At 42.1% G+C, this 25,501-nt stretch overlaps 1 protein-coding gene across 3 annotated transcripts in view; it reads right to left on the bottom strand.

Annotated features, from left to right (window-relative positions):
* Positions 1 to 25,501, bottom strand: part of sema6a (sema domain, transmembrane domain (TM), and cytoplasmic domain, (semaphorin) 6A) — a 103,412-nt gene that overhangs the window by 33,410 nt on the left and 44,501 nt on the right. For all 3 annotated transcript variants that reach the window (XM_085294881.1, XM_085294882.1, XM_085294883.1), the window contains exons 2-10: positions 25,146 to 25,296; positions 24,170 to 24,287; positions 12,910 to 12,970; positions 11,563 to 11,625; positions 10,869 to 10,970; positions 4,615 to 4,705; positions 3,180 to 3,299; positions 2,594 to 2,682; positions 690 to 907 (exon numbers count right to left, since the gene is read on the bottom strand). In XM_085294881.1, the coding sequence (XP_085151007.1) occupies positions 690 to 907; positions 2,594 to 2,682; positions 3,180 to 3,299; positions 4,615 to 4,705; positions 10,869 to 10,970; positions 11,563 to 11,625; positions 12,910 to 12,970; positions 24,170 to 24,287; positions 25,146 to 25,245 (962 nt within the window). In that variant the 5' untranslated portion in view covers positions 25,246 to 25,296. The remainder of the gene's footprint in view (positions 1 to 689; positions 908 to 2,593; positions 2,683 to 3,179; positions 3,300 to 4,614; positions 4,706 to 10,868; positions 10,971 to 11,562; positions 11,626 to 12,909; positions 12,971 to 24,169; positions 24,288 to 25,145; positions 25,297 to 25,501) is intronic.

Below are 25,501 nucleotides of genomic sequence, written 5' to 3'. Positions count from 1 at the left end.
AAGCAACTCAGCAAGACAATCGAATGACACAAAACCCTGAGTGCTGCCTACTGTCTGAATGTGCTCCCTTCACCCCCTATGAAATGGAAAATTAATGCTAGGATCAAAACTCCCGCTTATAGAAATTTTCAGAGGCACTGCTTCATTGGGTTTTAATGTCCATTAACCATGCTCAATTGCGTTGTCACAAGCAATTGTCTTATCTGCTAAAAAGCAGCCATAAAATGGAAAATTACAATATGTGAGCTATCAGCCAAGCTGTATGGCTTTGTGGTAATTTTCAATTTAGATAAAAACTCCCACTGACTGCGAACATGAAAGCCGTGCAGAATATGAATTATAAGAGGGAAAATAAGATTAAGCACCTGCATGTCAAAAGGGCAACAACACTGTTTTGACAGAAGATGTGAATGTTGACCCACTGGGTTTAGAAATTACACGCCGCCAAGAGGCACGGCAGGGACACACGCTACCAACGTTAACAAAGGTCAGACTGTCAAAGTGTTGATGAATTTCAAAATGTCTTTCAAACTGAGAAAGATAATCGGTTTAATAAAGGGAAAGTTCATGTGCTGGTGCATGTGAATTTATCTGAGATGCTGGGAAATGCTGGAAAAAATACCCTCAGCAAAACCAGTTTATTGCTCACTTTTCACTGCTTGTTTACTTTTACCTTCTGTCGTCATTACCTGTTGTAAGGCGTGGAGAAAGTTGCCATCACTACATCCCTCCCATTGATGTGAATGACATCGGTCACAGCCTGCAGGATGTTGAAGTAGAAATGGGAGTCGCCAGGGATGGAGCAGTTCAGGCGAGACTTTAAAAACGAGGTCCACTGCTTCTCCAGAACACGCGGCGATCCGCCTCGGTCGTTCTTACAAACCCTCGCCACCCGTGGAAACACCACCTGAAGAAGTCAAACGTGGGTTATATTTAAGAAGCTTAAGATTTCACCTTGAGATTTCTACAGTCACACATTTCACATCGATAATCTTATTGCTATAAGGCCTTTTTGAATGGGAGAAATTGTAGGTACACCACAATGTGTTAATCTAGGGTTTCGTCACGTTATAGCAAATTAAAGACAGAAGAAAAGTGGTGCATTTGATATGCTGTTAAACAGTCAGCACCTGGCAACAGAAAGTTTAAAGTATACGGCTTCAAATAGGCCCGAGCTCTGTAATTACAACTCTGTCGTAAGTTCACGTAGCCAGAATTGTAATTAGTTGTTGTGACACTATACTTAACAGCTATAAATCTTGCCCTGAACTGAAATTGATGGTGTGAATGGGAACAACCATGCATTTAAAACAGATCCCTACTCACACACCCACAGACAACCACACACACACCCTCACTCTTGCAAACACACCACGACCCTCCGCTTTCCCACTGAACCATGCACAAATATGAATTAAGCAATGCAGCAATTCCAGCTAAGACTCTAGAACCTGCACAGGCCCGTTCAGTGTGAAATTTTAGATTACTGAGATTACACAGTGTATCAGTGGGTCACATTTCTGCACTCGCTAATCTGTGAGCGACTTGGACGCAACTCAATACACGCATATACATAAATGGTCCAAATATACACATCGCTTCGCCAAACAAACGCCTTAGTGGAGGCTTTTTAATTCACTTGTGCACTGAAAGGTTTATCCTTTTGTATTTTCTAGATAACAATGTAACAACCCGACATTAAACCTAAAGCAAACAACTTGCCACAGCGGATTTATCAGTTTGCCATAAAGCACAGACGACTGTTTACATTGTCAGGGTAGGCCAGTCTTTTTCGTAATAATAAAGAGATATCAATTCACTAAATGTTAAATTGCTCTCTGCGCCATCAGTTCTACCACCACATACATAATTATACTGACACTGCTTTCAAAACACCCGGCAGATTGAGAGGCCTGATCTGTATTCATGCTCTGCAATAACACATGGCTGTCACTTCTGGCAGTGAATCCATTATTTCTATGTTACCTCCGCTCTGTTCTCATCTCGTCCCCTCGGTCTTTCTCACTCTCTCTTATGTGTTTTCTTTCATTTATTCTGCACAATATAAAAAGAATGATTCATTTGCATAACGTATTTTCTTCTACCTGGTGTCCAATTAAACTTTTGCAGGACAGGGCCCAAACCTGGAATGAAGAGATTAATAGAAACGTTTCTGTCCCTATGGTGTAATACCTGAGAAAAGCTTGGGTTTTTTTCCCGTCTTCTTCTGATACTTTGTCTCACTTCTAAGAGACACTTGGGCGGTTTTTCTCATGGGAAACACTGAGAGGGTAGGCCAAATGGGAGCAATGCAGGATGGATGCGGACGTGCAATTCAAGTAATATATTTAGACTTCAAAATGGGATCTCAAGACATCCATATATTTTCTTTTTGAACCTATTTTAGGTGCCGTTTCCTGCCTAGTGTTTATCTGTTGCTGGAAAAGGGTTTGTCCACTTTACTGCTCCTAAAAGCCTCCTTCCCGTTATGCGTTACCCATATCCTGTTAGTTTCCTCGGGCGCTTCCTGATTCTCCCTGTAAATAGGAAGTCACCTCTGATTAGAGTTTAAAACAATAGTGTATGTGCTTACCTTTCCCATTGTATTGTACTCCATAGCAATTTCCCTAAAGAAGAAATAAATGAAGTCTCCATAATTGACTGCCTGGACGAAGTAGGGCTCTGCGAAGGGAAAAAGAAAAACTATTATGAGTCAAAGAAGCATTTTTGCTGTGACAAAACAGTTCTGACACCATATTTCACAGTAAACCGCCAGAATATCTGTCATATTATGCAGAAAGGTAGCGACTGCGAGCCTTGAGAGCCTCAAACTATCATCCATCATATTAGCAAAACAATTCACATGCGAGAAAAGGCGGATTTCTCTATTGAGTTTTGACAGACTGGACTTGTGCTTGTTTCTCCCCAGGGCAGAGTAATTTCAACACTACTTGTGCAGGCTGGCAACATGACTGCATCAAACAGAGCATGTAGCATAAATGCTCCAGCTCTTCATACCGTCATTCATACACAGAGGGACAAACACATGTTTGCACATGAATCATAAAATACAAACACGTGGTCAAGCATGCATGTCCGAACCTTAGGTTTTTTTTCTAACTTGTCAATCAGCCTGGCACTTTCCGACCACAGGGACTGTGTTTGTGTCCCCCACTCACCTTTCAGCCATTTGGAGTCATGTTTGACAGTGCGCAGAGTCGGGCTGTCTCCAAGGCTACGATAGATGACCGCATCGATCGCTAGAAAGTCTGTAACGGTGGCCGAGTACAGCTTGCCATCTGGTGAGCGAACACAGAGGGAGAAAGAGCAATAAGGAGGAAAGATGTAGACGAAGAGGGAGGAGGATGGACAAAAAGCGAAAGACACAGAGAGACATAAAGGAAAAGAAAAAAAGGTGAAGAGAGTAAAGTTAATCAAGACAGAAATGCATGAAGCCACCCAGAGATTCCTGCTCCCTGTGGTGAGATACACAAACATGTTTCAGATGATTTAGACCTGGAAAATGAATGAATCACACAACCAGAAGGCACTCTTTGATGGACAACAAACAGGCTGTACGCACTTAAACATTTGTAATTGGCCAATCTTGCAAACACTCTCCAAAAGCACAAACACTGTAGCCCTGCACTCGCATACAGTCTTCGAGCACCACAGAAAGCCAAAGTCGCACGCTTACATGCACATACATACACACACATTCTTCACAAACACAATCCACCGCTAGCATGACCTCAGCCTGCCTCAGCTATAACCACAGTGGAAACTCAAACTACATAATTGAAAGGATAGCAGTCAGAGGAACCCTGTTGATTACTCAGTGCTTCCAGCTTCTTCCAAGCAGCTCTGCTACACATTAACTGGTCAAGCTAGGCATTTACTCTTGTCCTCTACTTTAAACCGGCAGGGACAGATCATCAATACTGCCATAAATCGCTTCACAGCAAATGTGTATAGGGACTGGATGTCTTTAGCAGCCCGTGGGTTCATTGCACCAGAAGAATCTCACCACGCCGACGGAAAGATGACTCATTCTGGTCACATCCATGTGTGACTTATGTTAATCTTGAGCATTTTGAATGGAAGTGAATGAGAGACAAAGAGAATCACAGAAAATAGAAGGCGTAGACAGATGAATCTGTTACCACAGTACTATTAAAGTGTTTCCAAAAGGCTCCAATAAGAAGAGCAATGTAGCGCCAAATCGAATGACTTGCTCTAGTGCATGTAACATAGATTGGCTTTCTTTTTTGACATGTCAGAGTATTGCCATTAGAGTAAACCGCAGGGTATTAAGAAGAATATTAAATACAACCGCAACTAATCCCTCACTCAAATACATTCAACTTTCCCATCTAGCTCAAACTGTTCCCAGTGTTAAGTAACTGCAGATAGGAGAAAATTGGGATTAATGTTTTTGCCTCATGGCATTGAATGAAGAGTAGAAATATCACATAAACTATTTTAACCTTATGGAAATTTGGGTTTCTATCATTTTAACCCAAAGGACAGTGACTGAAGTTTAAAAATCACAGTGATGTTAAATGCATTACAGATCGCTTTCAGTTTAGCATGCGCAGAAATGTTTAATCTTACCAGCAAAGAGGGCAACGTTGGCGTGCTTGGCATCATACGGACAGCGCGCCATTCCACTGATCTCCTCTCCCTGAGCCTCCAAGGTGTCAATCTAAGGTCAGGAATGAGATGAAAGGTCAAGAGGGGGTCAAAGCAAAGTGGTGTGCGGTGTCAAACAAAACAATGTACTTGAAAAAAAACTTAGGAAGTCTTGGTTCCCAGTTGGAGGTAAAACTCTAGCAGAGGAAATGTGTCAAAATGTCAAGACAATCAAAAACTATAGGGAGCACTTAAAAAGTGTTGAAGTGTGAGTCATAATAAAATAGCCCTCAAAAAGCAGCCCGAGAGTGTATCAATCTAACTAATATCACTTGTATGCCATTCTGGTGTCCTGCTGAGGGCTGCCAAAGCAACTGGGAAAATCTCAAAACTGTCATGGAGGGTGGAAAAAAAGACATTTCCGCAGCAACACGTTTCACAGTAGTGGTTTGCTTCCCCCGTCATCCTTTATCCTTCAGCTGTACTCATTTTAAAGAAGCGTTATAATGACCCTCAAGACCGATCTTCAGCCCATTTACAGCACCGCTTTCCCCTGTCCTGATTTCTAAAGCTTGCGCTTTTGTTCTGAAGAGAGGAAAAATAAATTAGCACACAGCCCTGAGCTGGGAATGTGAGAATTTTTCACAAAACCAGAGTACGGCTGCCGTTTTTTAAGTCGTATTTTGCAGCACAAACTTTTTCATGTGCTAAGAGCTCTTCCTTGGGCAATGCTTACCTCCTGATTTTGTATATTTCATAAGACATACTAATTTTAATTCTGCCCCTAGACAATCTGAAAGTTGTCTTTTCTCAGCATTGTGAGTTAAGTAATTCAATTTTGTTATTCAGTCACTCAGCAGTCTCGTTTCTTAGAACTATTTTGAGCCATTGTTCATTGTTTAAAAAGTGCTAGTTTGGGCCTCCTTAGCGCGTTGATCACTGTGAACTGGAGTCCAGTCCAGTTTGGTTACAGTGCAATTGGCAGAGCATGGCAGAAAATCAGATGTGGGTGAGAGGTCACTATCATCCCACCGTGGGTAGGCTTGTCTTCCCCAGCATGCCTCAGGACACTCTCTATGGCTTAAGCTCAGAGAAACACACACATGCACACAGAGGACAGGCTGCGCTGACCAGAAGCTGAGGTCAAAGAAGATTACAATACACACACTTACCCAACAGTTCACAAATACATAGTCATTTTTCTTCTCTATCGCTGCTTCTATCTATCCCATACTCTTCTTCCTTGCTTCCCTTGCTCTCGACAAAGAGGTCCGTAGCTTGCCAAGGCTGCAAACTGCTTACGCCGCCCTTTCTGGTTTCTAAACAGGTCATTTTGTTTTCTATTCCTGTCTCGGCGGAAACGGTTATCATCTGCCCACTAAAAAGGTCACACACACACACACACACACACACACACACACACACACACACACACACTCCGGCGCAACGCTAAAAAAGCTTGCCAGAGAAATTGTTGAGGCTGATTTGGCAGAGAATATTACAAGTGACCTTTTACAACAAACACAGAGCCACCAGCGGCAGTGTATTTCTCGATTTCTCATTCCTTCTGTTTCTCCAGAAATTGTGGAAAGACAATATATGGAAGCAAGCTGGACATATATTGTTATTAGATTGGGGGGAGGGGGCTGTAATTATAGATTAGACTGAGTTAACCATAAGAGACGTGAGTAGCTGAAGGTCATGTGTGTCTACTGAATCACAGCGTCTGTGTGTACAGAGTGACATGGGAACTTAGTTAAGCTTGAAACGTCAGCAGCTTCTGTGTCAGCTACCTAACACAAACGCTCCCTCCTTCTCTGACACATCACAAATGCACACTCACATACTCTCATACCAAAGGAGCAACCCCCAGCACTCCATCTCCTCCGCTGGATTTCACCAAGGTAGTGACCTTTGTCTACTGGGTTTGGCCGGCTGTCATTAATCTATTCCTGCCGTTTGAACAGGGGAAGACACTCCCAACCCAGCCGCAGATAGCGCATGGCTTCAGTCTCCTGTCAAGTTTGCATGTGAAGAGAAACAACAGCCGACTTCCATGCCGTTGTCTAAAGCAATAACCAGTGGGTTTTTTTGAAAGGGCAAAAGAAATCTATAAAGCAGCCACACTAAACCACAATGTTTTTTTAAACGCTACCATGAAGAAATTTGATGTCTAAGCGGCAAGATGGATTCTTATTCCTTTACCTTGTTTACCCGGAAAATGTTATTATACTGTCAACTCCACTTGCTGCAAAAAAGAAAGAAGTGCTTCAACTTAGTGGGAGCACAATTCAAAGTAATTTGAACAGTGGCGCTGTCACACTTTGTCAGGCCTGCCTTAAAAGCGCACTGATCCATAGGGATCTACTGTAGCTTAGCAGAAGAATGTACAGCAACCTTGGCTGGGAGCACAGTGCATCTAGATGAATTAATTACTACAACAGCGCATTGGTGTTTTCCATAGGCTATATGCTAATTAATTAGACAAATACAATGTAGATCCAAAACATGCCCATCAGGAGTGTTTTAATTGGTTCAGCATCAGCACCAGTATTCGGGGGGTGAGGGACATGTTCTGATTCCATGTCTCTGTTGTTTTTATGAGGACGCTTTTATGGGCTTTATTTATCATTGCTGAGGGATTTGTGAAATCTTACTGAGGACAAACATGGGGTAAACTGAACCGGCGTCCCACTTATGAAGTGTTTGCTCGGAACAGCTTCCTTGAAATATCCCAGACTTGTTTATTTAATAGAATAAGCACAGTAAAGGGCATATTTACTGAGACATATCCATTTGCAAAACTGCGCTTCCAAAATAATGCATGACTTAGGCACCTCATGAAAGGCCAGCCACTGTCAGACTATACTGGCACTGGCATACTGATACATTTTTACATGGTGACCTAAAGTCAGTAGTAGCACGCTTTTAGACCCAGAAAATTTATTTGTATGCCATCCATACACCTGCAACAACCTTCCACATCTATAAAGGTCAAGTGTACAAGTTCACACCTGGACCAGGAGCAGTTGTATAAACCAAACAAGGACATATCTCCTGGGGAGATTAATAGTCATGGCCCATTTCTCTTCAACCTGTTTCTGAGCAGTGGGAGGGTGAAAACTTTCCCCAACCACCTTTTACACCAGAGCAGGAAATTTAAGGAATTTAAGCAGCTGCTGAAAGAGATACGTGTTTAGTTTGTTTTATGGGGGAAATAAAAAAATATATATATATATAAACTAAAATTACTGATCTTTTTGAATACACTTTGCTGAAGAATCCCTACACAAATATAACAATTGCTTTTGTTAATTATGTGTGGTTACTATTGAAGAGTTATTCATTAATTAATGAATGCTTTTGCAGTGTATTAAATTTGTATTGTCTTTTATTACGTGTCAGTCAGACAGCCTCTGGAAAAGCTGCAGCAAAAAATGGCATGCATGGAAGCATTTTCACCTCGTCGTTTCAAATGCAAAGAAGAAGAGATGAAATTTCCCAGTACACCTCAGTTAGCCGGTATCAGGTCTAAGACGCATCACCTGGGAGTCACTGCCTCCAAGACTCCCCACTGATTTCCCCTGCTTCACCCGGCAACAGGCGATGAAACTGACTCCAGTCATATATCAGCCCAGCTGGCCGGAGTGTTTATTATTACAACACAGCAAGGGAGTGACAGAGGGAGAAAGCAACAGAGGGAAAGATGGCGGAGTGGTGGGAGAAGTGGAGGGGGGGGATTACGGCTGGCGGGAGAAGAGGAGAGGTAGGAGGGAGGATGAATAGAAGAAAAAAGGGAGTTGGGTGCTGTGTGGTGCTAAGGGAGAGGGCTGTGCCATGCTGCCGAGGTGTCTGCCTGTGTTTTTTCTATATGAATGCATCTGTGACAGTGCATGTTTTTTTTTTTATGTTGACACCACCAATTGAAGAAGCAGCTAATAAAGAGAGAAAATTGGTAGGTTTGTTTAAAAAAACATAAATGTCAGAAACTCAAAGTCAGGTAAAATCAGAGGTAACCAGGCAGGGGGTTGATGGAAAAAACAACACAAAAACCAACATGAGGTGTTGCTGGTTTGGGCGGTTGCCCTCCCTGCCCCCTCTGTTTCCCTCCTCTGTCTTCCGCCACCTTTTCTCCCCTTCCATGCCTCCCTTTCCCTCCCGCTTGCCCTCGCAGCGCTGTTGATTAATGTGGGATGAGGCTGGCCCCGAAACAGAAGCTCTTTTCAGTGCTGTCACACTGGGGAGATGGAGAGGCAAACTGTGGCCAAGGTGGATTTAACCACAAGCACATATACGCACACACAAACACACACAAATACACTTCTGACCAAGCGAAGTGGATGAGCCCAGCACGCCATCAAAGGTCTGGTATCTGCCCAGAGAGTTTGCCAGCCTGCCAGCAGTACAGTGTGTGTGTGTGTGTGTGTGTGTGTGTGTGTGTGTGTGTGTGTGTGAGAGAGAGAGAGAGATGCCTATTTTAAAATGTACACAGTTCACAGTCAGTGTTTGCATGGGTGCACATTTTCTTGTATATGTGTTTCGTGTGGATTTGTATCTTTGCGCCCATAATCAGTCATATTTCTTGCATTTTAAAAGGTGTCAAGACTTTCTTGTAATGATTTTGGTAATAACTCAGTTGTTTCCTGGCTAAAACAGCTATTTTATTCAAATAAACATGAGTGTTTTAGTAGGTGTGGAAGGGCAGTTGCAAACACATAAATTCACTTGGGTAAGGTAGGGCAGGGACTGAGCAAATACGAAACATGAATTTTAATGATCGGTGTTCTTTAAAGAACAATAGTTGCCTTTTTTATCATACCGTTATTGACTGAAGTTTGACTTTTAACATAAGTGATCAATAAAAAGCACCATTTTTATACCACAGGCTGTGTGTAAATGTGGAGTTCTTTTACCAAACCTCACACTGATGTACAACACTTCCCCTCCCTTCCCATTAACTTCAGCCGACTAGCAGCGACGTCAGTGCAGCAACAGCTAAAACACAAACCTTGAAACCATAACCGGAGGCGCTATAAAAGCTAACCATGCCTGATAAATGCAGAGACATAAATTCCACTTTCCCTATTGGAGGAGTCAGTGAATTGAAAGACGTCCACTTTGTGTGCTTAGCATGCTGAACCACAAAGGCAGTGGAGCGAAGAGGTCTTGCTTTTCTGGTAAGCAGATCTGCTGAACCAAAGCAGGGGCGTTTTCCCCACAGGCCACCTAGATAACATCTCTGTGTGCTTTGACCATCACAACACATCCTTATAAACCACAGAACAACACCCTTCAGGACAGGACTGCTACTAAGTCTCCCTGTCCTTTTGTCTCTATTACTGTCTGCATGTCTATCCGACTGTCCCACTGTCCCACATTCTTCCTTTTCTGTAAGGTGTCCTTCATACTGGGTCTGTCCGGACAGCAGTGCATAGTATTTGTACAGTATTACTATGATTAAACCTCTGATACTGATCTTTGGTTGGTTTCCAGAAGATTTGTCATAGAGTATGCTAAAAAAAAATTAGACAAATACCAATTAAAACTTTAATATTTTCCAATATTTTCAACTATTGCTTAGCAAACTTAGTAGGTCAGTCAAGCTGAACGAACTAAGACTATAATGGCAATTATGTTCACTTTTTCACACTGGAGCATCAGAAACATCAGATTTATGTCGACAGCAAATAAAAAAGGTTCAATTTGAACACAGCCCATCTGCTTTTAACGTTTGTTCATCTGCTTCCACGTATGCCAAACTTTAATCATCTCTCTGCATCTGCTTTTTTATTGGCATCTCTATTTTGGTGCACTAAGTCAATCTTAATGTGTACCTGTGCTCTCCTTAGTGACTCATAGGAAATAAAATGCACCATTTCTTTTCGTGGTTTTACTTTTCCTGAAGGAATCTTGATGCTATTCCATAAATTGAATATGGCCGGAAATGTGTTTTCAGGAAAAGGTTAAAACAGATCTGGCAATGTGCGAGCATGCATGAAAGCAGGTGAGATTGAGTAGTTTTCTCTGCTTCTGAACTGAGTTTGTCAAAGTACACCTGGAGGTAAAGGCACGGGAGGACGGCCTGCTGAGTTGTGAAAGTCATCCATCTATGTCCGTGGATCCATAGCCCCCCCCCCCTCTAAACTCTCACATGGTGTGTGTGTGTGTGTGTGTGTGTGTGTGTGTGTGTGTGTGTGCGTGTGTGTGTGTGTGTGTGTGTGTGCGTGTTTTCCTACCTTGTAGGTCCGACAGGAGGGGTTGAAAGCATTTGTTCCACAAACAAATAAGGTGTCTTCATTTTGCTGCAGAAGGACTTTGATGAAATTGTGACACTCATCCTTCGGGGAGAGCAGGGCAGGAAAAAAAGAAAGAGAAAAAGAAGAAAGGAAGTCCATGGTGACATCTGTATCTGTAGCCACATGTGGGCTGTTATTTTTTTGCTTTTCTGTCTTTTGAAGTGCAGCATGTGGCACACGGTGAGCAGGGAGAGGCAAATGTAACAAACACAGTATCGTGACATGCATTTGATCACGGCACATAAAGGCAAATCCGCAGGAGATTTTAATGTGCCATTTAACGTCCTCTCAAACAATAATGAAAGTGTTATTAAGTTCAGGAAAAAAATAAAGTTATACAACCACGAGATATGAAGATTCCCACTGATATGCTCTATAAATTCTGACAGCAGAAGGTTATATGAACTGCAAGAAGTGTGTTATTGCACCTTCAGGATCTTGTGTCTTTAAAATGTGTGTTAAGAGTGTCTGTGTGTGTGAGGGAGAGAGAGAGAGCAAGACAATGAAACAGAGACTGTGCGCAATTACATCAGTTACAGGTTGTCTGCCATGCAGTGTGTGACTGACAAAAAAAATTGGAAAAACTCGAGTGACGTTTGCTCTACAAATGATGTTGTAGTGTGTGTTTCCTTACCTTATGCTTCCCTTTCATTCTGCAAGTGTCCACATCTCCCTGTCTGGACTTCCATGTCATTTTCTGTAGAAAAAGATGGAAGTTTAACTGAAGCTAAAGAGAAAAATAGCGAGTCACAAAGAAAGCAGGCTAAACAGTGAGGTGGGAGGAGGAAAAAACAGACAGCACTATGGAGCTCAATAACCCATCTATATTAAGATCAATAATCATCATTTGAGATTCTACATCATTGATTTCTCTCATGAGGCACCTGCTCTGAGGCAAACTTTATTCTAAGTTTGTTTGGAGATCATTTTACCTCCTTGAACATCGAATTTTCTGCCAGAGGGAAGGAAATACAATACTGACCCCGGATCAGAACAGACTGTCCAAGGACAGATCCGTGGACAAATCTGTGGATTAATAGGCTTGCCATCCTTGCGTGTGCACATACACACACACGCACTGCCTTGACCTGTGGATCAGCCCTCTTTTACTTGTCACTGGACTACAAACAGACATACAGGTAATTATACTTAAGTTATAGCCATGCACACAAATGTACACACACATACACACCACGTGTGTCCCTGGCTTGTGTCACCTGAGGGTCAGCTCCCAGCCGCAGGTTCAGACCACTATGTACCTGCCGCTGTTGTACAACATGTTTGGAGCTCAGCCACTGATTAAAGACCCTCAGTCATCAATCAATCTGCGCGTCTCCCACCAGCCTTTCATCTGCAGCCTGCTCTCATTAAGACCCACTTGCCAGGCTCTGACATTGAAGTGGATGAGGTGGAGGGATTGCTGGTTGTTGCATACACGAGAATGGCCTTGTCTGAATTCTGTTTGCATGCATTATGTTTAGGGCATGCGATGAGTGGTTGAAATGGAATAAAGAGTGGGTTATTACAGTCGAGGCCCTATGTAAATATGAGGCCCCTTTTTGGAATAATTTGAAACTATACAATGGGATCTTCTTCACCTCTGCATCCATATTGTCTTTCTTCTGCTACTCATCTAACCTTTGCTTTCGCTCTCCATTTCCTGCTCCTCCCCCTTCTCCTTCCTCCCTCTCGCTCTTCTTCCGCTGTCCCCTCAGCTTCCGTTACGCACCCATCAGACCTCTGGCTGTCCCACTGATGAGCGTGGATGACGCAAGCTAGCTGATTGATTAAATAATCTTCTTAACAGGGTCACCATTGCGAACGCGCCAGGTCCAATCGGTGAGCGGGTGAGTAAGACTGCTGGCAGGCACACAAATGCACCCACATGCACATACGTACACACTGTTGCAGTCAGAGTGAGGTTACGCTGTCAATCACGCAGAGAACAACACATCCTCAAAGAGGCAGACGTCTCACTCACCTTACTGAAAAATATCTCTTCACTGTTGGCAGTGTCTGTGTCCACTGTGTATATATGATCCCTGCAAGTGATTGAGGGAAAGCGAGTGAGGAAGGGAGAAAGAGATTGGGAGAAAGAAGAGGGAGAGATGAGAAGAGGTCAGACAGCAGCAGACAGTCAAAATTCAACAAACAATAAACCCATTTCTTTTCTTCCCTCTCTGTTTTCCCCCTGCAGGCAGCAAACAGCGTCAGAAAATGGGGCTTTGTATAAACTTTGTTCAAACTTCAAAAAATGACAATAAACAAAAGGAGGCCAGATCTATTTGCTCTGTCAGACAGAAACAGTCAACAAAGGTTCGGAGCGCCGTGGCGCAGGCCTGGGGACAAAAGCCTCTTTGTCCCAGAGAAAGGTCTTGGTGGGGGGTGAGGGAGGAGGGAAGGCTTGAGACGGGAGGTGCCAAGTCACTCAGAGCTGTTCAGGTCAATTAAGCCTAGTGTTTGAGCCACAGGAAATCTATACTAACACTCATTATAGCTCAGACAAGAAGACTTATGTGTGTTGGCCTGGAAATATACAAGCTTCTCCTGCGTTACACAGTCCAGGCATAAAGGCCCCAGCAGGGCATATGGAAGACATAAAAATCACAAGGGTTAACTACATCTCAGACAGACAGACAAGGCTAGTTGACCAGCCATGCCGCTACACCTTCTTACCGTGGAGAATTGGGGTGCGGACATGGAGAGGGAGGATACAATGGTGTAGAGGTGGGAGGTAGAAGGTGTAGAGGTGGCATGAACGGAAGAGTCAGAAAGAAAAGCTTTCTTTTGAGGAGAGAACCAAAGGTGACCGTGCCAAACGATGTAACCGCTTTAATTTGTTGAAGATTAGCTGTTGAACGTGTTTTTAATCAAAGTGTGTAACAGTGGCATCATCTGACTCACGGCTTAATTATATTCCAGCTCCCCAACCTGCGCTTAGCCAGCCTGCCTGCCTTGCTCTCTCATTAACTAAATCTAATAAAGTCTTTGGAGGAACAGGCATCTTGAAATGAATCCACTTATATCGCTTTCCTGGGGGCCACCTCAGTCTCATTGAGGATAAAACCCAGTCTACTGTACATTATCAGCCACAATTCTTAAATTGAATAATTAATCTTTAAGAGTGGTTGAAATTAGGAAAACATTTCAGCTTTCATCACATTTCCAGAGAGGCCGGGGGCTAAATACCTGTTTTTTCTGTCGGTTTAACTTCTGAAATTTCTCAAAGAAACTGTAAAATACATCATATGAATCTTTTTTTCATTTCTCCACACTGAGGCTGTTTATGGTTTCTATAGTAACTGTCCACTGATCAGACCTATCAGTATAAAAAAAAAATATACATAATCAATATCATCACTGTCATGTAAAGCACAAAAATTCCTTTAGCAAATTGCCATTTACCATTTAAAAACAAAAAATGTCACCCGTTTTTCATCCCTTCTCAAACTAATTTTCCACAACAGCGCACTCAAAAGTCCATTTTTATGGACAATACTGACTAATTTCAAAGTTGGCCTGTGGATTACCTCTTATAACTAAATGTTTGTGATTATTGCTTTCAGCTGAAATAAAAAGAAAACCCTTTTCATGAAAAAAGCCAAGAGCAAAGTCAGCTTTAGGTCACTCAGATTCATCCCGTGGCCTTCCTTCCAAGTTCCTTTGCTCAAGCAAATGCCAGATGCTGACTGTCGCTGCGCAGTCTGCTATGATTAAAAACTGAGCAACAACAAGTTACAGGTTGTTGCGGCTCAGGCCAAAACCACAATCTCCCCTCCAAAATGTTTTTCATTAGGCCTAACTGGTTCCACTGCCATTGAACTGCTCTGTGCTAATTGTTCTGGACTGATTTTCCCGGGTCAGCCGGTCTTGCCTTTTTCAGTATCCCTTTCACTGCAGTCAGAATTACATGTTCTAGAGTAAATGTGAATATTTAAAAAGCTGGCTTATAAAAATCAGCACCACTACATTTAAAATAGTGGAAAAACAGAGACACATTTAAATGGAGATGAAACACACGAGGTGATAAAAACGGTGGACGATGATCACTAAAATGTTCTGATTTGTCTCCTTAAGTTCAGCAAGTTAACTTGTTTTATCTTTATATTAAAATTCAAACTTCATAAAGCTATTAAATCAAAGGATTACTTAGCGGATTTATTGCAACCCCCTGGGTTATTTTACTGTCTGCAAATTTAAAGCAGCTCACGAGCAATCTGTAATTGACTTCTCCATAATTTTCAGTAGTAACCATCCCAGCGATTCTCCCTGACTTGTGCCTCTCTTATCCCGGTGCTGACAAAGTCCTCTGGGCTGAGGCCTTCCCGCCGCAGGTTTCTGGTTCCAGCAGAGATTAGAGCGAGCCAAGCGATGAGGCGTTCCTCAAACATACTGACTGGAGATGGGGGAGTACAATGGAGCGGCTGTGTCTGTGTCAACACCAGCTTTCCAAACACACACACACACGTGCACGGAACAACCCCCCCACCCCCGAGTCTTTACCCCAACAAAATTTCACATGCACCCTTTCCCCTATTCAGCCCTGCACCTGAACTCATATTACAACACAGTCACTTCCTTGTGGTCTCTGAGTCACATCAATGAAACACTCAGAAGAAAGAAAAGAAGCAGAGGCAGAGTACAACATGTATCTGTGCAACATTAAACTGGATGTTGTAAACATCAGTACTATATTTTTTAATTTGAAGTTTTAAAATCAATTATCTACGTTCCAGGCATTCAGTATTCCAAGTTATATTTATCTTTTATTATATGAAAGTCAACTTCCAGAGATGAAACCTGCATAAAACACATGATCCATCACAGTCACATTGTTGCTAATTTGTTATTAGTTATTGTCATGACGTATGATCTGACCTTCAGCTTATGTTATGACAAAAAATGGTTGTTTCCAATACGGACCCCCTAAAATGTAAATTTTTCTTGTCATGTAAACTCACCCACAAAATATCCAATGCATATTTTCTTAACAGGATAAGTTCTGAGAAAAACAGCACACACTTCACACAGCCAGAGAATCTTTTGACATATTTTCTTGAAAACATACCTGAAATGAATAATGGATTTTTCTTTTTTTTTTTTTTTTTTTAAATAATTGCTGAAAAAATTTATTCTTGTATTATAAAGGCTTCATATAAACTTTTCACTCTAAAGTCTTTTAGAACGGCACATAAATTGATTTTCTTTTTCAGACTCAGGAAAATAACCAGGAAACGTTTTACTACTATTTTTATGTTACTACAAAATAGGACGCCTTCATCGTAGATGTCACTTTGAATATATTTCAGCATTTCATCTGATGGTTTGCAAATATTTTAGCCCCCCAAAATAACCCCGCAACATATTCTGATTTCAGAGACGCTCTTGCCTGCTGAGCACAGTACAGACTAAACAACCTGTTGTGAGTAAAAGCTTTTGTTCTGCTGGGGCAAAAGTATGGCAAAGACCAATTTTATTATGCAACAGCCCATTTCCATATGTGCTGAGCAGTTCACTGAGAATACAAAAATAGGTGTCCCATTGTCTATTGTTTTCAAGCTTGGAATCCATTTGCCGTACTGATGTACAAATTTTACTTGTAGAATTATTTATGAGAATGAAAAATGTGATACTCTGTTTAATTTGCATGCAGTATGCAGCTTAATCCAGGTGCTTTAGATCAGATAAGTGTCTTAGAATCAAGTTTTGTAAAGAATTAGAGAGCATGGCATTAGTAATAATGACTCTTAGCTCACATAGTTTATCCACAGAATTTCTTCTTTGCTCTGCTCCCTTTAGGAGTTACCACACTGGATCATCTGCCTCCATCTCATCCTATTACCAGCATCTTCTTCTGTCACACCAGCCTTCGTCTTTCACTACATCCATGAACCTTCTCTGTATTCCTCCTCTCTTCCTCCTGCCTGGCAGCTCCCTGTTACACATCCTTTGCCCATTATATCCACTATCCCTCCTCCGTACATCCAAACCACTTCACCCTTCTTTCTCTAACTTCAGGAATATAAAAAGTCATGGTATTGGTATAGTCTACGCTTTATTGCTTTTCTGAACCTCAATACTTTAAAAATTACTACAACTACAACTTGAGCCGTGTTGTGTTAGCCTACATTTGTTTGGCAAATTGGCAACATTAAAAGAATGAAATATCTGCACTTGGCGGCTCTGCAGTGTAACTGTAGATACAAAACTATCACTGGATTACTTTGGTAGTGAAGAAACTGAGAAAAGCCTAATCATTCCCATGCAAGTCGTGGAGTTGGCAGGAGTTTTGTTTTTCTCTTATTTCTCATGAGATTCATAGATGTTTATTCATGCTGAATGTGGGAGATAAATAATTACATCTCCAGATCCTGTAAGATGCTCTATTTGTGTGAGTGTGTTTAAAGTTACAGTTTTGACACAACTTGCAACAATCAGCTACGAATTCAAAAGTGTTTACAAGGAGAATCTGCTGCAGTAACTGTGAGAGGTAACCCTGAGCAAACCTCTCATTGTTTTTAAAAGACCTGTATGCACCTGTATCTTTTAGTTTAGGCAGTATATTTGTCTCGTGCCCTCTGCCGACTCTTTCTCCTCCTCCTCCCAATAACCTCCTCAAGAGGTACTCGTCACATCTTGAAATCTTTGCCATGCTCTTTACAAGTTCTGCTTGTTCTGATGTTAAAATTTACAGTCCAGTGAGATTTTTTTAAAGCGAAAGCGTTTGACACGGTCTTTACTTGGTTAAGACTTTAGTAACTTTTTAACTAAAATCCACAGGGTGCTTTGCTGCAACTCATTCACTTTCCCATAATTTTCCCGCTTTCAGCTGTAAATCAAACAGCCTGAGGATGGCACAGTACTTTAACACAAAGGAAGCGGTTCTATAGCGCTGTGGTGCAGATGATGAAATTAGAAACACCGTGAGATTGTGAGGAACGAGAAATAACAGGCGTCTTTGACAGTGGATGAACGCGACACATTGGGTATCAATGTGAATCACTTGGCGTGGGCTTCTCATTTCCCGAAATCCTGGGACAAAAAATGCGTGAGTAGGATGGAAGGTATGCAAATATCCTCTTAGGGACAAAGATGGAGACACTGTAAAAAGATGGGTACACAGTGAGGAAGAGCTGAATGATCCAGTCAGAACAGTAGACTAACTGAGCGTGGGCAAGAGTGTGAGATTGAGTGCAACAGAATGACAGAAAGGGTCTGCGTCGGACATGTAGCCATGCGTGGCCACGAGAACACAGGCTCTTTGTGTGGAGGAATGTCGTTTTCATAACAGCGCATTTCTTCTGGGGTAACCACAGGCCAGCGCGGTCCATCTGCTGGGCCTTTGTGAAACTATCTCCCACTCCAGTGGCAGAAAATAGGGGAACACAATTAGCATGCGCCCCGCACCTTATTCCACCATTCCACTTTCCGCAAACCTAATTCCTGCAATCCACCCTCCCACACTTTCTCTCTCGTCACCCTCTTCACCTATATTCCCCTTTCTTCATAACTGGATCATGGGTGGTGGAGGATGGCCCGTTCTGCATTGTTTTGGCTTTCACTGGTTCAAATCCTCTTCACAAAGTAGGCGGGAGGGAACTGGGGAAGCCAGCAGGCACCTTCAGGCTGTGAAGGGAGCTGTTGAAGTTCTGAATGGGTTGAGGGCATCGAGAGGCCCTCGGTGATGTGGTGGCATGAAATCCAACAAGCCAGGGTTCACTCACCCCCAGGCTGAGGCAGGTTGTTCTTTTCGAAGGTTGAATATCTCATTATGGTTTTCAGCATTCCCTCCACCTTTCCTTTTGTGTGTATTTGTATGTGAATGTATGTGTGTTTTTTGTGCGTGGCTGCTTCAGTATGGTAAGGGGCATGTGTTGACGGTGCACTCTTGGAACAATTAAGCAGATATGCATAATCACAGTATAAGATGTGATTTCTTTACTGAACCTTACCCAGTAATCTTACATCTAACTTCCAAGGAGATCAGTATGGGAAATATTTTGTTTGTCATTCCTAATTTTTAATTAATTGTTTTTTTTATTCCCTTGTAATTAAATTGTGAATTGCCTGTGCACCCCAATTCCAAGAACATGCAATTAAGCAAATTGTTAACATACAGTAAAATAATGCTGAAGATGTTCTGTTGTCTAACACATTTCAACATGATAGTTTTAACTTTTAAACTACATTAATTTAAATTCATATTCTATACGTGCATTTATCAGGATACCATGCATTTTCATATACTCTCACATAAAGTTTTTGTAGCATCTCAGTGCCTTTTGCTATTACCCAGGATACTCCTCACTAGCTAACCAGACAAGCTATGAGAACAATGTGGCACTAATTCTAGTGCAGGAGTATACTCCAGCCAGGCTGTGTAAATATTTTTCTCATATGATCAGCAGCAAATGTCCAAAGAATGGGTGAAAGGACATTTCTTTCTACATGCTTGCAGAGTTATTTTATGAAATTAAACTTGTTCCAATTTTCATTTCAGGTGATTATGATTACCGAAGCTGCAAAAGTTGGTTCAGAGGGTGGACATAGCTGGATGTCGTCGGTGCTGCGAGGAGAGGGAGAGGAGGCAACCATGTAATCCCCATCATTAGTGGGTTTTAACAGGATTTGGTGGAGCTACAATAATAGAGACTCTAGTGGCCTCCACTGCGAGACCCAAAGAGACCCAACAGGGAAGAACAGCAGCCACAGAGGCATGGCTGTTCTAGAGGATTCAACGGAGACAAGGTAATCAGGATTTTTGAGTGCGCGTCTGTGAGCGTGTCTCGCTGTAATCACAAGTTTTGGTCTTTCACTCACGGCGATCACTCTCTCTTTCCCTCTCTCTCTGTCCGTCCCACACATACACATTCTGTCTCTCTGATTCCCATGCTTCGCAGCCTCATAGAGGGGTGTAAACAGAGTGTGGTTGGTGTTACCATGGTGAAGGGCGACTGTGGCCTAGGAATGGCGACTATGCCCTGCATGTGGAGAGGTCTAGGGTATGCTCGCAAGGCAGGGTATATAGCAACGCGTTCACACATACCCACAAGCACAAGCATGTATGGACTGTCTTTATCATTCTCTCCATGTCTTTTCTCCAGCTGGCGTGAACCTTTGAGACACCTATTCATAGTTTCAGCCATCACGTCCTTTGGCAACACTAGGCAAACGACATATTGGAAACAGGCCGTGACATGATCGTACAGACTTTAAACAAATATCCATGTCAGTTTAACTTATGTGCCAAATAATATATATATATATATAAACCATACGTCTATCTTCTGTAAGCAATTCTGAAATTTCTAGACTGACTTCTTCATCCAAAGTTGAAGTATTGCACCTGCCTTTGATGTCCACAAACACACACACACACACGGTTTTGCTGAGCAGTGGGTGATTATGACCACTATTTTGCCCTTATCCTTTCTATTTACCTCCAAATAAAGGTGGTTAGACATTGTGAGGGGATAAAAGCAGAGTGTTAATAAGACTGTCTCCTTATGAATATAGAGAATCTGTAGGCAGTCGATGAGACGTCTGGTACTGGAAACTGCTTATAGTCTGAGTTCTGTTGATCAAACAGGTTTGGGCAGTCTTTGGTTGCATGCAGGCAAACAGTTGTGGAGAGCAATTGGCAAAAACAGTGGTTACCTTGAACAACAGCTTTTTTTAAAGCATCCAAACAGAAAGTCTTGGTGATCCCATTTCTTTCATATATTCGCATGTGAAGAGCCGGTCTATCTGTTTCACCTAATCAAACATTCTCCAGAGTCCAGCAATTTCACTGAGGAGCACAGGATTAACAAAATTTGCCAAGATGTCACTGAAAACTACAAAAAATATATCCCAAAAGAACTTGATCTAAACAAAAAGTAATAAAACAATAAAATAAATGTTTAAGTAACCGAGTCTCTTTAAGGTTAGACTTAGTTTGCAAAGTTTCCAAACTAAAAAGCAGTTCTCATGAAAGTGGAGGTTTGTGACGAGCTATTTTGTTTACAGCTGAAGACACACACACAAAACCATATTACTCTGACACACACACACACGTGCAAAGATCACAATGATGAATCTCCCACTGCACCATGATGAATTCCCTCTGAATGGAGTACACAGTGTACCCTGACCATAAAATATGGACCTCTGGGATGCGAGTCCTCCCGCGTCCGTCTCTCACTGAACAAATTATTGCTTTTACCAAACGTGACTCTGCTGCTAAACATCTAAAATACACATGACAGCAGACACGCATAAACCACCAAGCTTGCACATTAAGATGTTTTCATGTTCATTACCTGCACTTTAGTATACACCATGTCTCAGTTTATCATGGACAATGTATTGTTGATTGCTTCAAAGCAATTAGTTTGCTGCAAGGCTGAATCTAATGGTCATTAGTATGACTTTACAAACACCTCTTGGCATAACTTCAATGTTGTATTTCTATTCTACTTTATTTCTATTTAAGATCTTATTAGCAGAAGATCTGCTATGCATCCCTTTTGATAAGAGAAAATATTTAAGTTAAAGTGAAAGAAATCAATACTATACTCAATCCAGTGCCAGTCTTATTAAATCCTAACAAACAAGCGGGCTTTTAAAAGGCTGCATATGAAAAGACTGCAGTCAGATATGTTATCAAGCTGTAGGATCCCTCTGGATAATGCGCTTGATAGAAACTTGGCCATGGAATCATATTCATAATATTAAAAACCTACAGCAGTCATGAACTGAATACATAATTAACACCCAATATATAAGAGTCTAATAAGGCTAATGGTGTTTTACAAATATTAGAAGAGATATATGACCTCATTAGCAGAGGCTATTTTCTTTACACTTGTACAGACACACTGGCTAAAACAGGTCTCGATCGCCTGATTTCACCATATCAATACACTTCATTCAAGACTTAAAACTAAGGATAAATTATCAATCGCTGCATCTGTTGCTCAGTTCACACATTGCCAAAGACTTGACTCTTTCTCTCTATGGATTAAGGCACTTTTGTCTATTTACAATTTCATTAGTTGCTATGTTTGTATGCATCTCACAGCTTAAAAATCTTGTGATTTTTTTGCCAGCACCAAAACAGGAGCCAAAGGGATTTAATACACTGAGCAGTCATTCAAAAAACAGCCTGAAACAGTGTTGGGCTTTGGACTGCGTTCACAGTGGCCATCTGCAAGCTGCTGCACACCAAGAACTGAGGCTCACTGGTCTAGAGTCATGATGGCAGAGCTGTGTGACGCTGGCTCCAGAATAAACAAGCCATTTGACTGGACAACCGTCATAAAAGCAACTATTGATGTTGCCTAGTTTTTTTTGTGGGGGGGGGGGGCTCGTTTCCACCATTGTGCGTTGTTTCGTGGCATGAGTCTTGCTGGGTGAACTGCTGGCTCACTTTCACATTGATTTCTGAAGTGGTAATTGTCTGTGCTGTTTGCCTTAAACTGTTTGTCATTTAACTTTCACGTGTCTTTATCGACATTCTGTTAGAGCCGATGGATGTTTGAGGAAGGGCCGTCGTTTGTGTGTCCATTTTATCGACTCCCAGCATTCTTCTCTGTGTCCGGATCAATGGCGGTCATCCGACTCAGTCTAATCTGCGGCAGCCATTCCAGTCATTCGGGGGTCACATACCTCGGCCATGTGTCTGCTTTTAGCAAGTGTAGGACTGTTGCACCGGTTCACCTCACACATGCAAGCCACTGCAGACACGATCACAGACTAGCTTCCACACCCACCAGCACACATGTTCACTACCCTTGAATGTATATATTTATTTACACACATGTGGCCATCAGACAACTGGTCAGCATACTAAACTTGACACATATACGCACCCTTCTTTCACTCACTCTCTTACACACACACACACACACAGTCAAGCCCCTCCAATAAACCCCATGTGTCTCATTTCCCTCCCTTATCCCTAAGGCCCTGCCACCCCATGTGGAGCAGGTGGGCGACAGGCAGACCAAAGTCTCTGGAAAAACCACCACACACACACACACACACACACACACACACACACACACACACACAGTCTCTCTCTTTTTTTAGTCTGGTTTTTCTCGCTCTCCATACACCTCCTCTTAATGACCAGAGATATGTTAAAAAAACAGCTCTCTTAAAGCAGCAGCCTCCCTCAGCCACTTAATTTGACATGCTTCGGAGGGAAACAAAGAAAGACCCCTATTGTGGCTTTCAACAGGATCCAATCAAGCCTGCCACTCAATTAGCTATGGAGGGCAGAGAACAAGCACATAAGGATCAGTTTTATTAAGGCCTTTTTAATGCTACTGTAATGTTATATGCTGAAGGTAAACCTGCCTGTTAATGGAGCTGACTGGTTGTCAAACCACTCACTTTGCAATCAGGCGAAGCAACATCGCCATTTTTAAAAAATACTGATGACAAGAGGAAAGACAAAAATCAATATTGATTTTCTCCATGGCTCCAGATGCTGTAAGTGAGTTATATTATCTCAGGAAAAATGAGTCACACCCAAATAAAGATGCACAGGTGAAAAACCCATTGATGGATGGACAAAAAGCAATAAAGGTAGGTGACAGACTGGGGAGTGGGGGTCAGCCAGACAAAGCGACAAAGAGTTTAAAAAAAAAAATCGATTTTTGAGAGCAACTAGGCCGCCATAAAATGAAGGAATACCTTTTGTATGTCCTGTATTGCTGTTTATTGACAACACAAAAAGCAGAAAAAAAATGGTTTTCTTTGACATTAGTTTTTAACTTATCTGCAGTTTATCTCTGTGTTTGTGTGCTTGGATGTTTTTTTTTTTTAAAAAGCAGGGCACAAGTCTATAGGGACATCGTACAAGGTAAAGAGGGATTTGGCAGACGGTGAGCTGAAAATAGAAAACAACAAAGAGGTAATGAAGGGAAAAAGTCCAGACTGCTAAGTGATTTCAGGTCTCAGCATTTTGCTCTGAATTATTCCCTCCTGATTAACCAAAACTTTAAAAGAAACCAGCGCAGCAGGCCCCCGAAGTTCAGCTTGATGGTTCAAAATGTGAGGGTTTTACATTTATTGAGCTAAAACAGGAGTTCACAAAGCAACTGTAATTAGTATTAGGTCATAAAGAATAAAATAATCCTGAAGATGCTTAACTTACAATGGCCTGAATTTATTCCTTGTAATTATTCCATAAATGAAAGCAGAATTAATGCCTGTCTCTCTAAAACTGCACAAATTGAGGTACAATCACCCACCTGGCAGCAATGTATAATGTCCTGTTCATAATCATGATGAGCTGAATGTCCAGTTTGTGCCGCTGCGTGTTGTTCCTTCCAGGTTTGTGGCCTACAAATGCTGGATACTGCTTTGTGTCTGCAAGAAGGAGGACAAAAATTAATCCCTGTGTGTGCCCACTTATTGTAGCTCGTGTGAGGGATTTTGTAATTTGGCTTTCAAAGCTTTTGTCATACGTCCCAGGAGTTTGGGGTCAAATGTCAACCTATGTGTCTTTGCTGGATAAGAAAACGCCACCGCAATTGTCAGCTGAGGCTCTCGTGTAACCATAAATTGTAGGCTAAAAATATGCTGCACTGTACCATGCAATCGTTCTATTGTTAGTGGCTTTGGATGAAAGCGCTTAGTTTGAATAAACACTGTGATAGAGGAGCGCAGGTCTATGTGAGGCTTTCTGGCCTGCGTTTCAGTTCCCTCGGACAGCGTTAAGCCCAAAGTGAGCACAGCAGGACAGGACAGGGAGAGACACATAGAGAATCAGCAGAAACAATGACCATATCTTTATAGCCTGCCACAGCATTTACACTATCACACACAGCATTAGGAGCCCAACAGAAAAATAGCGGATTATCCTTTGATGTAGGGTGGGCTCCATTTCAAATTCTGCCTTAAGTCTTTCGTTTTTGTGTGTGTAGAGGGGCTATCCTTGGGCGCCAAATTACACTCCATGCCTTCAGAATGCGTTGAGTGTAGGGGATGGTGGGGGTTGCTGAGGAAAGAAGTGTTGAGAGGGATGTGGACGAGTGAAAAAGGATAGAACAAGTGACACAGATATCGAGAAGGGGATTTGCGAAGTACAAAACAAAGAGGAAAGGGAAAAGAGTGCACGCAGAGAGCGAGGGAGGACTTGTAATGAGAGAAGGGACGGTGCTCAAGCAGAGAACGAAAGAAAGACATAAAGAAAGTGAAGAGAAGCAAGAAAAAGGATATACTTACAGTTGCCGTGTGAGATGCTAATAGGCTCACTGTCTTCGGGGAAGCCCGCCCCGGCTATTTGCAGTAGTGTGAAGTAGAGTAACAAGGCCTCTGACCTCATGGTCGCACCAACACTGCTGCTGCTGGTCCTCTACTAGAGATTTGCCTCAGCCTGTACAAAGAGAGGCAGAAGTGGTGGACAAGGAGGAGGTGGAGAGGGATGACAGAAGGGGAAGAAAGGAGGGAAAAAAGGAGTTTGTCAAACAGTGTTTTCAATTAACTCTTTCATAAATTCAGGCTTCTTGGGTTCTGCATGAAACAAAGTAATGAGGAAGGCTGGAGACTCGATCACAGGCAGAAACAGAAAGGAATTACCC

This window comes from Mchenga conophoros, linkage group LG12, assembly GCF_057382185.1.
Source record: "Mchenga conophoros isolate Kocher_MC1m ecotype Shallow Benthic linkage group LG12, M_conophoros_male_GT1.1, whole genome shotgun sequence".
Classification (NCBI taxonomy): domain Eukaryota; kingdom Metazoa; phylum Chordata; class Actinopteri; order Cichliformes; family Cichlidae; genus Mchenga; species Mchenga conophoros.
Note: the sequence above shows the minus strand (reverse complement) of the source record. Positions and strands in the feature narration are given on the sequence as shown.